The sequence below is a fragment of the Columba livia genome, chromosome W, assembly GCF_036013475.1.
Source record: "Columba livia isolate bColLiv1 breed racing homer chromosome W, bColLiv1.pat.W.v2, whole genome shotgun sequence".
Taxonomy (NCBI): Eukaryota; Metazoa; Chordata; class Aves; order Columbiformes; family Columbidae; genus Columba; species Columba livia.
The window spans coordinates 12,612,772-12,628,560 of NC_088641.1; the positions used below are offsets into that span (position 1 = coordinate 12,612,772).

General features: G+C 44.9%; 1 protein-coding gene across 1 annotated transcript in view; it reads left to right on the forward strand.

Moving 5' to 3' along the window:
• Positions 1-229: 229 nt before the first annotated feature.
• Positions 230-15,789, forward strand: part of LOC135577216 (uncharacterized) — a 28,079-nt gene continuing 12,519 nt past the window's right edge. The window contains exons 1-2 of the mRNA XM_065045111.1: positions 230-581; positions 1,183-1,827. Coding sequence (XP_064901183.1) covers positions 230-581; positions 1,183-1,827 — 997 coding nt within the window. The remainder of the gene's footprint in view (positions 582-1,182; positions 1,828-15,789) is intronic.

Genomic DNA, 15,789 nt, shown 5'->3' on the forward strand with positions numbered 1-15,789 from the left:
AGGTGGAGGAGTTGTACTTTGTGAGAGAGAGCAACTGAAATGTATGAAACTCTGCCTAGGGGGGGATGATGAGTGAGTTGATTCCTCATGGGTAAAAATTAAGGAACAAACTAACAAGGGTGACACTGTTGTGGGTGTTTACTACAGGCCACCTGATCGGGAGGAGGAAGTTGATGACGCTTTCTACAGACAGCTGGAAGTAACCTCACAATAACATGCCCTAGTTCTCATGGGAGACTTCAGTCACCCTGACATGTGCTGGGAAGACAACACAACTAAGCACACACAGACCAGGAGGTTCCTACAGATCATTGATGATAACTTCTTGACACAGGTTGTGGAGAAGCCAATGAGGAGACGTGTGCTGCTGGACCTTATCCTAACAAACCAAGAAGAACTGGTTGGAGATGTGAAGCTTGGGGGCAGCCTTGGCTGCAACAACCATGAGATGGTGAAGTTCAGGATCCTGCATGGAGGAAGCAGGAAAATAAGTAGGACTAAAACCATGGACTTCAGCAGGACAAGCTTTGACCTCTTCAAGGTCCTGCTTAGAAGAATCTCATGGGATAGGGCTCCAGAAGGTAGGGAGGTCCAAGACAGCTGGCTAATATTCAAGAATCACTTCCTCCAAGCTCAAGACCAATGTATCACTATGAGGAAGAAATAAAGGGAGTAGGAAGCAAGGATGGATGAATAAGGAGCTCCTGTCAAAACTCAGGTGGAAGAAGGATGTTTATGTAATGTGGAAACAGGGACAGATCACTTGGGAGGAATATAAGGTCACTGTTAGAGTATGCAGGGATGCAGTGAGGAAGGTTAAGCTTCACTTGGAACTAAATCTAGCTAGGGATGTCAAGAACAACAAGAAGGGCTTCTTCAAGTACAGCAGCAGCAAAACAAAGATTAAGGAAAATGTAGGTCTGCTGGTGAATGAGGGGGGTGCCCTGGTGATGAACGATACAGAGAAGGTGGAGTTACTGAATGCCTTCGCAAGAAGGATGACCCAGGAAACTACAGGCCAGGCAGTCTGACCTCCATCCCTGGAAAGGTGATGGAACAACTCATTCTGGACAGCATCTTCAAGTATGTGGAGGAAAAGGTTATCAGGAGCAGTCAGCATGAGTTCACCAAGGGGAAATCATGTTTGACCAACCTAATAGCCTTCTCTGACTGGCTGGGTAGACGAGGAGAGAGCAGTGGATGTTGTCTACCTTGACTTCAGCAAGGCTTTTGACACCGTCTCTCACAACATCCTCATAGGCAAGGTCAAGAAGTGCAGGCTGGATGAGTGGACAGTAAGATGGATTGAGAACTGGCTGGATGGCAGAGATCAGAGGGTTGTGATCAATGGTGCAGAGTCGAGTTGTAGGCCTGTAGCTAGTGGTGTTCCCCAGCGGCCAGTACTGGGTCCAGTCTTGTTCAACCTGTTCATCCATGACCTGGATGAAGATACTGAGTGTACCCTCAGCAAGTTTGCTGATGATACAAAACTGGGAGAGGTGGCTGATACACCAAAAGTCTGTGCTGCCATTCAGTGTGGTCTAGACAGGCTGGAGGACTGGGCAGAGAAGAACTTAATGAAGTTCAACAAAGGCAAGTGTAGGGTCCAGTACCTAGGAACAAATAACCCCAGGCACCAGTACAGATTAGGGGTCGACCTTCTTGAAAGCAGCATTGCAAAGAAGGACCTGGGTGTTCTGGTAGATAACAGGTTGAACATGAGCCAACAATGTGCCCTTGTGGCCAAGAAGGCCAATAGTGTCCTGGGGTCTATTAGGATGAGTGTGGCCAGCAGGTCGATGGAGGTTATCCTCCACCTCTGCCCTGGTGAGGTCGCATCTGGAGTACTATGGGACATAAGGGGTCTATCAGTGACCTTGGCTGCTATAGCAATAAAATATAAACATGGGCCTTTGCTGTATACCATTCCTACTGTTAGCTCAGTAAAACTGTAAACATCGGGCATTATCACTTCTGGAAGCAGATACTGTCCGAAAAATATGCAGATAACTGCAGAAAAGTGCAGTTACTTAAAAGAACCTAGCTGAAAGGAAAATTCACTAATGGACAATTGGTCTTGTTTTAACCAAAACTAAGACACTAAGTTAGTTTGGCAGGCTGTTAGCATTGTCCTGCAGAATGTAGATGAGGGAGAGGAAACAGATGGTTTATAAAACATTTTTAAAATTACTAAATGTGAACAAAATTTGATAGGAATACAAAAAATGAGAAAAAGGCACATGACCATCCAGATGGTTCTTGCAAGCTTCACAGACCTGTTGAAAATAGTGAGGGTCTCAAAAAGGAAAAAAAAATCTTACAAACTGTATTGCGTCTGGCTGAGATGGAATTAATTTTCCCCTTAGCAGCCCTCATAGTGCTGTGCTTTTTATTTGTAGCTAGAAAGGTGTCCTCAAAGAATCATAGAATGTCCTCAGTTGGAAGGAACCCACAAGGATCATCGAGTCCAAGTCCTGTCCCTCCATATGACAACTCCACAGTTCACACCATCTGTCTGAGGGCATTGTCTAGTCTCTTCTTGAATACTGACAGGCTTGGGGTGATGACTACCTCCCTGGGGAGCTTGTTCCAGTGCTCCATCACCCTCTTGGTTAAGAAACTTTTCCTAATGTTTAACCTAAACCTCCCTTGGTCAGTACTGGGGCCTATATTATTCAATATATTCATTAACAATTTGGACGAGGGAATAGAGTGTACTATCAGCAAGTTTGCTGATGACACAAAGCTGGGAGGAGTGGCTGACATGCCAGAAGGCTGTGCTGCCATCCAGCGAGACCTGGACAGGCTGGAGAGTTGGGCAGGGAAAAATTTAATGAAATATAACAAGGTCAAGTGTAGAGTCTTGCATCCGGGTAGGAACAACTCCAGGTTCCAGTATAAGTTGGGGAATGACCTATTAGAGAGCAGTATAGGGGAAAGGGACCTGGGGGTCCTGGTGGACAGCAGGATGACCATGAGCCAGCACTGTGCCCTTGTAGCCAGGAAGGCCAATGGCATCCTGGGGTGTTTTAGAAGGGGGGTGGTTAGTAGGTCAAGAGAGGTTCTCCTTCCCTTCTACTCTGCCCTGGTGAGACCACATCTGGAATATTGTGTCCAATTCTGGGCCCCTCAGTTCCAGAAGGACAGGGAACTGCTGGAGAGAGTCCAGCACAGAGCCACAAAGATGATTAAGGGAGTGGAGCATCTCCCTTATGAGGAAGCCCGGTCTCTAGCTTGGAAAAGAGGAGACTGAGGGATGACCTCATTAATGTTTACAGATATATAAAGGGTGAGTGTCACAAGGATGGAGCGAGGCTCTTCTTGGTGACAACCAATGATAGGACAAGGGGTAATGGGTACAAACTGGATCACAAAAGGTTCCACTTAAATTTGAGAAGAAACTTCTTCTCAGTGAGGGTGACAGAACACTGGAACAGGCTGCCCAGGGAGGTTGTGGAGTCTCCTACTCTGGAGGCATTCAAGACCTGCCTTGATGCCTTCCTGTGTAACCTCATCTAGGTGTTCCTGCTCCGGCAGGAGGATTGGACTAGATGATCTTTCGAGGTCCCTTCCAATTCCTAACATTCTGTGATTCTGTGATTGCCTTGGGTTCTGGAGTTGGTCACTAAAGGGAAGAGATCGGTGCCTACCCTTCCTCCTCCCTTTGTGAGGAAGCTGTAGACCACGATGAGGTCTGCTTTTAGTCTCCTCTTCTCCAGGCTGAACAAAACAAGTGACTTTAGTGGTTTCTCGCACGGCTTCCTCTCCAAACCCTTCACCAACTTTGTAGCCCTCTTCTGGACACTGTGATGCCCAGAACTGCACACATTACTCCAGGTGAGGCTGCACCAGTGCAGAGTGGGACAATTACCTCCCTCGACTGGCTGGCAATGCTGTGCTTGATGCACCTCAGGACACGGTTGGCCCTCTTGGCTGCCAGGGCACACTGTTGGCTCACATTCAACTTGCTGCCGACCAGATCCCTATCCGAAGAGCTGCTTTCCAGCATCTCATCCCCCAGTCTGTATGTACAGCCAGGGTTGTTGTGTCCCAGGTGCAAAATCCAGCCCTTGCCCTTGTTGAACTTCATGCGGTTGGTGATTGCCCAGTTCTCCAATTTGTCCAGATCCCTCTGCAGGGCCTCTCTGTCCTTGAGAGTGTCGACAGCTCCTCCCAATTTTGTGTCATCAGCAAACTTAATAAGTAATCCCTCAAGTCATGAGTCTAAGTCACTTATGAAAACATTGAAGAGTACCGGCCCTAAGATGGACCCCTGCAGCACCCCACTAGTGACTGGTCGCTAGCCTGACATAACCTTTTGAGCCCAGCCCATCAGCAAATTGCTCATCTACTGTATTGTGTGCTTATCCAGCTTTATGCCGGCCATTTTGTCCAGGATAATACTGTGAGAGACAGTATCAAAGGCTTTACTGAAATCCAAAACAATTACATTGACAGGCTTCCCTTGGTCAACTAGGTGGGTAAGCTTGTTGTAGAACAAAATTTTGTTAAGCAAGACTTGCCCCTCATGAACTCATGCTGGCTGGGACCAATGACTGCATTGTCGTTCAGATGTTTTTGGATAACTCCCAGAACAATCTTCTCCAGGATTTTGCCAGGAACAGATGTGAGGCTGACAGGCCCATAGTTGCTGGAGTCATCCCTGTTGCCCTTTTTGTTGATTGGGACAATGTTTGCCACCTTCCAGTCATCCCGGACCTCTCCAGATACCCAAGAGCATTGAAAAATCGTGGAGAGAGGTCTCGCTATGATGTCAGCCAGCTCTTTAAGCACCCTTGGATGAATCCCATCAGGCCCCATCGACTTGTAGTGATCTAGGTGGAGTAGCAAATCCTGTACAAGTTCCAGATTCATTGGGAGTTTGTCATTCTTGCAGCCATGTTTTTCTAGCTCAGACCCCCAGAAGACCCCCAACTTATTGAACTGTGCATGCCAAGGGACATTTACATATGCTAAGTGGTTCCAAGAAATATAAGGCATATGTAAAGGATTTCCTGGAAATGTAATGAATATGTATGATCTGTGTAGACATAACCTGTCACGGTTGAGATGGACAAATGACATGGACCAAGTTCTTCTAGGATGAAAGTGGTAGATGCCATTTATTGCTACAAGTGCATTTTTATACAATTCTACCAGTTCATGTGTCTTTTCACTATTGGTTACAAGTTACAGCACTAACATCTCCTTGGCTAATTTTGCTATCATCCATGTTATTCTTCTACTCCCTTCTCTCTCACGGGTACAACTCCATATCTCCGGATACTCTTTTACTCCCATCCTTCTCAGGGGTAAACCTTAATATCTTCAAGGCTGATCTCTACTCCACAGACCCGCTGCAGTTTCCCACAATAACCTGTGTCCGAGAATTATTTTGTGCCCTCACTAGGTCGAGCTATCCCCTGAGTGAGCCTGGTGCTGATAAAGGAATGCTGCTCCTAAAATCTTAAACTCTGGGTTTATAAGTTTCTTCAATTTTCTTATTTTATGGTATCAGTTCTGGCAAACCAGATGTGACCCCGCTCTTGAACCTCAACGGCTCCTGGGATCAAAGACCTCCAGCTGACACCAAGGGATTCTTGGGGAGCACCTCAGTCACCTGAGACGGGCTGAGCTTTTGAGCCAATGACCATCACAACAGTTTGTAAATAAAGCATTCCTTTTTTGTTTAGATTGCCCATTCATAAGTCATGGCGAAAGCCTTGCAGTGGGGATTGTTTGCCTGCCCATAAGTACAAAGCGTGAAAGTTTTGCAGGGCTGGACTGGAGAAAATCCAGATTATAGTTTGGTTTTGTATGGTTTTGGGGGGGAAACTTCTGAGGTTTTGGAGGTTCCCTGGAATAAGGGTTGGGGTAAGATTCCCCTCTGAAATGAAGTAAGGGCCTGTTTGAAGCTTGAAAAAAAAAAAAAGGATGAGAAACTTTGTTTAAGTTTTATTGGTTGTTGTGCTGGTTTGACTGAAAATGGGTTAATTTTCTTCATGCAGCTAGAAACCTTTCTTTTTCATAGCTAGCATGCTCATTATTTGGACTTAGTTTGAGAACAAGCAGATAACACCCCAGCACAGAGCTAATGTTTTTAATTGCTCTGGTCTGAGAGCCAAGGACACTCTGAATGCTCTGCCCACAGGTGTGAGGCAGCAAGGCAGAGATGGGGCAGAGCTTGACTGACATCCAGATTGATCAATGAGAGTATTCCATCCCATTAGTGTCATGCTCCAGATTTAAGAGTGAGGCCTTCAAGTTTCTTGTTTTCTTTTTCTGCTCTCTCACTCTCTGGGGTGCAGCTAGGGGAGTTTAGATCAGGAGTTTTAGTTCAACCTTTTGCCATTTTGCAGAGGCCTCTGGGCTTTTCTGCCTGTTTTCTCTCTTTTTCTCTCTCTGGGATTTGCTTTAGGACCTGGTGTGGCTTGCTGGGATTGGCTGCTCAGTTGTGGACAGAGTTCGTGAGGAATTGCCCTTAGTATCTTTTATTTCTATTTTAGATATATATATATATATATATTTACTAGTAGTGTATTAGTATTTTGTTACTTTATTAAACTGTGTTTATCTCAATCCAAGTTTCTCTCTTCCCTTTTGATTCTCTCACCTGTTGGGGGGGGGGTTGGGGGAGGGAGTGAGCGAGCAAGCAGCTATCATGGTTGTACTGCTAGCTCGAGTTAAACCACGACAGTTGTTGTTACAATTGTTTCTCCATGGCATTGTTTGTATAAGTGTGCCATAAGCCCCCTTTCGCCCTCCCATTCTGTGCCTTCCCCCACTTCTCTCCCCTTCTTCATGTTCTTGCTTAGAAGATGGGGTCAGGAATGCTTGCTCCTAGTGGTATTCTTAAGAAATCAGTATTAGGATGCATTTTAAGACATAGGAAAGACCTTGGAAATGTGTCTGGAGGAAATATGAGGAAGGAAGATCTTGTGAAATATTGTAATCAATACTAGCCGCTGTATGAGTTAGATGATGGAGAAAAGTGGCTGGAGAATGGAACATTGAATTATAATACCTTGATGCAATTGATGTTGCTTTTAAGATGAGAAGGGAAATGGGATGAGGTTATGTATGCAGAGATGTTTTTCTGTTTGCGGAGGCATTCTGAATGGCAAAAAGAATGTGGTATCAATTTGGCTTTGGAAAGGGATAAACAAAATAAAGGGAAGTGAAAAAAAATAGAATAAAAATAGAAATAAAAATTTGGAAAGGTGCTGTTCTGTATGTGAACTGCAAAAATTGCAAGGAGATGATGCTAGGGGCTTGGATGTTGCTTGGAGGATCATGTCTCATGACAGAGGTCAGAAGAAAGAAAAACTAGAAGCTCAATCAATTGCAACTTTGGTGGGGATTTCTGATAGAGATCAGGGAGTAAGCTGGGGTTGGGGAATGATTTGAGGAAGAAGTACAGGAAAAGGACGAAGGTGAGGCATCGGACCGCAGCAGCTCAGAGAAAATAAGTGCATGTATTGTAAACAAGAGGGACACTGGAAAAGAGATTGTCCTCAATTAAGAAAAAGAAGTGTCCAGAATCAAAATTCAGTGTTCGTTTGTTGCTGTGCTTAAATTAGGTTGCTGAGCTTAATGAATGACAAGGACCAGAAAAATCTTCCCCAGCAGAACCCTTGGTCTGAATTAAACTGGGGGAAGAATCAGAGGTTGAGTGTCTGGTAGATACTGCAGCCTCATATTTGGTTTTGAATACTAAGAATTCATACCTAGATTTGGTATCCTGATTGGAATGTCCTCCGACTGAAGACCAAATTTAGTTGCAAAAATTATTTCAGAAATAAGTACAATCCTCCTTTCATAAAAGAAAGCTTGCAATGATATCATACTTAATTGTGGCTTTTGTATAAATTGGATAATGAGGAAAATGGCCTGATTATGGGATTCTAAGTTATACAGAACGTTAATTTCGATATAGTACTATAAGTCTGGAAAAATGGGATGTAGTACAGTACTGTATATTAATTTGTTATTATTGCTGTGTAATTATTTTGAGACCAGAAAAGAATTTAAGTTGTTAAACTCTGATTCACATGGAATTTATGAGGTAGTTGGAAATATGAGAAAGAAAACTAAATGTTGTGATGGATGTGAACTTGGGAGAGCTTGTATTTAAAAGCTGCTAGAATATGAACTGATTTGGATGCAGAAAATGAAAAGAGTAGATTGATGTTTATGTCGTTCATTGACATAGGTAAGAAATTGCAAAACGTAAATGGGGCTGAAGGAATGCCTGATGCTCAATTAATTGGAATTGCATATAAAGTGTATAATAGCAGGAATAAAAAGGAAAAAAATGGCAAAAAGAGATCAAAAGCCCAGGACTGTGGTGTACAGCTTAAAGAGAAACTTCAGGCCTGTGTCAGGCTGCAAGATAAACTCAGCCAGCTCATTGTAACAGAGAAGCCTGCCAGGACCTGGCAGCTCCCACTTGGTAACAGCGATTACAACACCTGCATGGCCTTGCCTGTAACTAAACTGCGGTGAGAGGAAAAAAAAAAAAAAAAAAAGGAAAAAGGGAGCCTTCCCCCCACCACTTCCCCACTTCCCACTGCAGCGATATTGACATTAGAGAGCTGTAATACTGAATGAAGGTGACTAGGAGTGATATTAAAGGCATCCTCAGCAGATCCCTGGTTCAAATAATACTGGGAAATGAAAATATAGATTTTTATTTTTTTTTTTAATAGGCACAGGAGGAGGAACTTATTCTGTGACAACTAGTTGTAAGGGACCTCTTAGTAAATTAACCATGTCAGTTGTTGGGGTCACGGGAAAGAAAGGCTGTTTTTTGAAACCAATGGAATGCCAAATTCAGAACAAAGCTTCAACACAGGAATTCTTGTATATGCCAGAAAACCCTATACCTCTCTTAGGTCGAGATCTGTTAAGTAAATTGCAAGCTCAAATAACATTTGCTGAGAATTCTGTTCAGTTGCATATCCCACAAGAAAATGCTTGGAAGGTGCAGATCTGCTTGCTGCAAGCAAGAAATGTCCAAGGAAATTTTGGATGCTGTATTTCCACTAGTATGGACAGCTGAAATACCTGGTAAAGCCAATGCTACACTGACAGAGAAAGAACTGAAACAGGACTTCAAGCCAGTAAGAAAAAAAACAATATCCAATATACATGAAAACTAAAATGGGTTAGAGACCTTGATTAACTAGTTAATGCACTATGGACTTTTGCGGGAATGCCAATCAGAATATAATACTCCCATTTTGCCAGTAAAGAAGATATATTCTATGGAATACCATTTGATACAAGATGTGAGAGCCATTAATCAGATTGTGATAAATGTGCACCTGGTAATGCCAAAACTCATACACTCTTTTGACTAATATAGCAGGAAATAATGTTTATTTTACTGTTTTAGACTTGAAAGATGCCTTTCTCTGTATACCATTGGATTCAGAGAGCCAGAAGCTTTTCATCTTTGAATGGAGTAGAAAGACTCCTCGTGCAGCAGGTGATGGCACAGGGGCCACAGGGCCAACATCAACCCAAGGGGCATCATCAGCGCAGGGAGGAGATGAAGTGACCACCACTCAGTCCTTTTCTCCAGGTGAGCTGAGAGATCTGCGAAAAGACTTGAGTCGTCGTGAAGGCAAGAATGTTGTAAGCTGGCTGCTCCGATGTTGGGACAATGGGGCAGAAACAATCGAATTGGAAGATCCCAGGCAGCTGGGATCTCTGTCAAAAGATTCCACCATTGATAGGGCAATTTCAAGAGAGTCTAATGCCACTACCCTCTGGACCAGACTCCTGGCAGCTATGAAAGTACGATTTCCCTACAAGGAAGATGGTATATCCAAGTTAGGGAAATGGAATACTATGGAGAGAGGTATCCAGTTCCTGAGAGAATTAGCTGTGCAAGAGATCATCTATTTTGGACCAAACAGCCAAGAGGGGACAGACCCAGATAGAATCAATTGTACACGACCTCTGTGGCACAGATTTGTACAACGTGCACCACCTGCATATGCTAAGTCATTTGCAGGAATGGTCTGGTCAGCTGGAGGTGTACAAAATATTACTGAAGTGATCGAGCAGCTCCGGGACTTTGAGGACAGCCTTGCTGGTTCTCTACGGGCTTGTGTCTCTGCTGTGGAGAAACTGTGTGAAAAATCTGATGACCGGTTTGAAAAGCTGTTGCAAGAAATCAAAGAAATCAGAGAAGACACGTACCATTCACGACCTATACGAACCTATGTTTCAGCTATTAGGAGAAGGCGTTTCCAGTCTCGAGAGACAAGACAGAGGCAGTCCACAAAAAAGGTTCACTGTGGTTCTCCCTACATGAGCAAGGAGAAAACATGAATAGGTGGCATGGAAGATCTACCTCAGAACTTCAAGAACAGGTACGTGAGATAAAAGGAAAAACTCCTAGGAAGGTGGCTGCTCCAGTTTACAAAAGGAGCAGAAGAGATTCTGATGCTCTCGAAAGAACCTCTAATTCACACCCAGAGACTGTGCAAAACAGAAATTAGAGGTGCCCTGCCTCCAACCAGGTGGAGGAACGGGATAACAGAGTTTATTGGACTGTACAAATACGATGGCCTGGTACAACACACCCCCAGGAGTACAAAGCTTTAGTGGATACTGGTGCACAGTGCATGAAAATTCCTCCTAACTATAAAGGAACGCAATCCATCAATATTGTTGGAGTGACTTGGGGATCCCAGGAACTGACTGTTGTAGAGGCTGAAACGAGCCTAACTGGAAAAACTGGCAAAAGCATCCCATTGTGACTGGTCCAGATGCTCCATGCATCCTTGGCATAGACTACCTCAGGAGAAGGTATTTTAAGGACCCAAAAGGGTATAGGTGGGCATTTGGTATAGCAGCTGTGGACAATGAGAAAACTGAACAGCTGTCTGATTTGCCTGGTCTTTCAGATGACCCTTCTGTTGTAGGACTGCTGATGGTTGACGATCAGCAGGTGCCAATTGCTACCACAACAGTGCATCGCCGGCAATATAGCACCAACTGAGACTCTTTGATTCCTATCCAGAAGTTGATCCGTCAATTGGAAAGCCAGGATGTGATCAGTAAGACTCGCTCACCTTTTAACAGCTCAGTTTGGCCATTTGTGGCCTGAATGAAGTTATGCCACAGGCTGCAGATTGCTTTCACCTGGAGGGGCATCCAGTACACCTGGAATCGACTGCCCCAGGGGTGGAAACATATCCCTACCATCTGCCATGGACTGATCCAGACCACACTGGAGCAAGGTAAAGCTCCAGAACACTTGCAATATATTGATGACATCATCGTATGGGGCGACACAGCAAAAGAAGTCTTCGAGAAAGGTGAGAGAATAATTCAGATTCTTTTGGATGCTGGTTTTGCCATAAAACGAAGCAAGGTCAAGGGACCTGCACGAGAGATCCAGTTTTCAGGAATAAAATGGCAAGATGGCCATCATCAGATCCCAATGGATGTGATCAACAAAGTTGCAGCAATGTCTCCACCTACTAATAAAAAGGAGACACAGACTTTCTTGGGCATTGTAGGTTTTTGGAGAATGCATATTCCTGACTACAGCCAGATTGTGAGACCTTTCTATCGAGTGACTCGGAAAAAGAACCAATTTGAGTGGAACCCTGAACAACAACAAGCCTTTGTACAAATTAAGCTTGAGAACTGACGCGGTGTCCCTTGGACCAGTTTGGACTGGACTAGATATTAAAAATGTGCTCTACACTGCAGCCGGAGATAATGGACTTACTTGGAGCCTCCGGAAGAAAGCACCAGGAGAAACTTGAGGTCGACCCTTAGGTTTTTGGAGTTGAGGATACAAAGGATCTGAGAGAAGTGGCTAGTACTTTATCTTTATACTGACTCATGGATGGTAGCAAATGCCTTGTGGGGGTGGATACAGCAATGGAAGAAAAGCAACTGGCAGCGCAGAGGTAAACCCATTTGGGCTGCCACACTGTGGCAAGACATTGCTGCTCGGCTAGAGAGCCTGCCTGTAGAAGTTTGTCATGTGCCTAAAAGTCGAGCTACCGAGGAACATTGAAACAAGCAACAAGCGGATCAAGCCGCTAAGATTTAAGTAGCTGAGGTGGACTTGGACAGGCAATGTAAAGGTTAACTTTTCCTAGCTTGGTGGGCCCATGATGCTTCAGGGCATCAAGGTAGAGATGCAACATATAAATAGGCTCATGATCGAGGGGTGGACTTAACTATGGACACTAATTCACAGGTTATTCATGAATGTGAAACTTGATCTGAAATCAAACAAGCGAAATGGTTAAAGCCTGTATGGTATGGGGGGCGATGGTTCAAGTGTAAGTATGGAGAAGCTTGACAGATTGATTGTATTACACTTCCACAAACACGTCAAGGGAAGCGTTATGTACTTACAATGGTGGAAGCAACCACTGGATGGTTTGAAACATATGCCATACTTCATGCTACAGCCCAGAATACTATCTTGGGCCTTGAAAAGCAAGTCCTTGGCGACATGGTATGCCAGAAAGAATTGAATCAGACAATGGTACTCATTTCAAAAACAGTCTTATAGACAATTGGGCCAAAGAACATGGTATTGAGTGGGTATATCATATTCCGTATCATGCACCAGCCTCTGGGAAAATTGAAAGGTACAATGGTTTGTTAAAAACTACACTAAAGGCACTTGGTGGTGGAACCTTTACAAACTGCGATTCACATTTAGCAAAAGCCACTTGGTTGGTCAACACTAGAGGATCAACCAATCGAGCTGGGCCTGCCCAATCAGAAATTCTGCCTACTGTAGAAGGAGATAAAGTCCCTGTAGTACACATGAAAAATATGTTAAGAAAGGCAGTCTGGGTTACTCCTGCCTCGGGCAAAGGCAAGCCCAGTCACAGAATCACAGAATCAACTGGGTTGGAAAAGACCTCAGAGATCATTGAGTCCAACCCTTGGTCCACCTCTAGTCCGTTTACTAGATCATGGCACTAAGTGCCATGTCCAATCTCAGTTTAAAAACCTCCAGGGACGGCGAGTCCACTACCTCCCTGGGCAGACCATTCCAATGTCTGACCACTCTCTCTGTAAAGAATTTCTTTCTAATATCCAGCCTAAATTTCCCCTGGTAGAGTTTAAGCCCATGCCCCCTTGTCCTATTGCTAACTGCCTGGGAGAAGAGACCAATCCCCACCTGGCTAGAACTTCCCTTCAGGTAGTTATAGAGAGTGATGAGGTCACCTCTAAGCCTCCTCTTCTCTAGACTAAACAACCCCAGCTCCCTCAGCCTCTCCCCATAGGTCTTATGTTCAAGTCCCTTCACCAGTCGTGTTGCTCTTCTCTGGACCCGCTCCAGCACTTCAATGTCTTTCCTGAACTGAGGGGCCCAGAACTGAACACAATACTCCAGGTGTGGCCTCACCAATGCAGAGTACAGGGGAAGGATCACTTCCCTTGTCCTGCTGACCACGCTATTTTTGATACAGGACAGGATACCGTTGGCCTTCTTGGCCACCTGGGCACACTGTTGGCTCATGTTGAGCTTCCTGTCAATTAGTACCCCCAGGTCCCTTTCTGTCTGACTGCTCTCCAGCCACTCTGCGCTGCAGGGGGTTGTTGTGACCAAAGTGCAGCACCCGGCACTTGGCCTTATTGAACTTCATCCCATTGGAATCGGCCCATTTTTCCAGTCTATCCAGATCCCTCTGCAGAGCCCTCCTGCCTTCCAGCAGGTCGACACTCCCTTCCAACTTGGTGTCATCAGCAAATTTGCTGATGATGGTCTCAATCCCCTCATCTAAATCGTCAATAAAGATGTTAAACAGGACTGGACCCAACACTGACCCCTGGGGAACACCACTAGTGACTGTCCGCCAGCTAGATGCAGCCCCATTCACCAGCACTCTCTGGGCCCGGCCCTCCAGCCAGTTCTTAACCCAGCGTAGAGTACACTTGTCCAAGCCATGGGCTACCAGATTTTGCAAGAGTATATTATGGGAGACAGTGTCAAAGGCCTTGGTGAAGTCCAGATAGACCACATCCACGGCTTTCCCCTCATCCACCAGGTGAGTCACCTGATCATAAAAGGAGATCAGGTTGGTCAGACAGGACCTGCCCCTCCTAAACCCATGCTGGCTGGGTCTGATCCCTTGTCCATCCTGAAGGTGCTGTGTGATTCCATTCAGGATGATCTGCTCCATAACCCTGCCAGGCACTGAGGTCAGGCTGACAGGCCTGTAGTTGCCAGGGTCAGCTCTGCAGCCCTTTTTGTGGACTGGGGTAACAATTCGTGGGATTGTTTTTTCCCAGGGACTTGGCAGCACCTGGAGAGGACCTTGCTAGTTGTCCCTGTTAACTGAGGCCTAGTGAGAGACTGAATCCAGTTCCGGTTGGCCGCAGAGTCCAATCCAGGACTTTGGGTGCCGGCTCTGCAGTTACTGGGACTTTTCAAGATTGTTTTTGCATATTTTGTATTATATTCTCTATTCTTATTAGTAGCATTAGTAAAACATTTTTAATTTTTCCAACTCTCTTCTCTCTGTCCTTCTTTCCCTCCCGATCGCCTGTCCTTAGTGGGAAGAGGGAGGGGCTGAAGGGGAAGAGGAGGGGAGAGGAGGTTAACAATATATCTGCCACAGTTGGTAGCTAACACAGTTGTGACATTTAAGGGAGTCAGTTCTTGGGTTCACCACACTAGATTAAAGAAAAGTACAGAGACTGGGTAGAAATCAGAAGAGATCACTCCTTTAACACTAAAACTCAGGAAAACTTAATGAACTGCACTTGGACTGAAATAGAATCTTATACAGGATTTAATTGTATTCAAGGAAGTTTTTTAATATTCATTGTAGTATTCATTGTATTCATTGTAATATTCATTAATATTAGCTTGTTTTCTTTGTAGGTATCTGTTCACACATGCATTACGGTTATGTCTTTGCTGGTTATATGGTATAGCAAGTTTACAGACTGTTAAATTAGAAGAATCCCTGGACCCAAAATGTATCAAGACCAATTGCTGGGTATGCACATATTTCCTGGAAAATTCAAATATTAGGAATACCTCTTCCTGTTAATATATCTTGGGAAAACACTTTATTCACATGATGATCAATGTAAAAGAATCATGACTGAGTTAGAGGAGATTTGGAAACATACTACAGTCTTCCATGAGGTACAGAAAAGCAATACATCTTACAGATTTCAAGCCAGCTTGAAGATGGACCTGCAGTTGGCCAAAGCTGAGACAATCAGTGACAATGATAGCACCTCTGTGTTAAAAAACTGCTGTGCAACAGGAGCCAGAAGAGAGACAGGAATGGGAATATGTGAGAGAAACAACTCTGCAGCCACCAAGGTCAGTGAAGAAGAAGGGGGAGGAGGTACTCTGTGTGCCAAAGTAGAGATTCCCCTGCAGCCCAGGGTGAAGACTATGGTGAAGCAGGTTATCCTCCTGCAGCCCATGGAGGTCCACAGTGTTGCAGATATTCACCCTGCAGTCTGTGGAGGACCCCATGCCAGAGCAGTTGGATGCAACCAAAGGAAGCTGTGACCCTCTGGAGAGCCTGTGCTAGAACAGGCTCCTGGCAGAACCTGTGGAGAGCCCATGGTGGAGCAGGTTTTCTGGCAGGACTTGTGACCCCATGGGGGACCCATGCTGGAACAGTCTGTTCCTGAAGGACTGCACCCTGTGGTAAGGACCCATGCTGGAGCTGTTAAAGAAGAACTGTAGCCCATGGGAAGGACCCACATTGGAGAAGTTTGTGGAGGACTGTCTCCCATGGGAGGGACCCCATGCTGGAGCAGGGG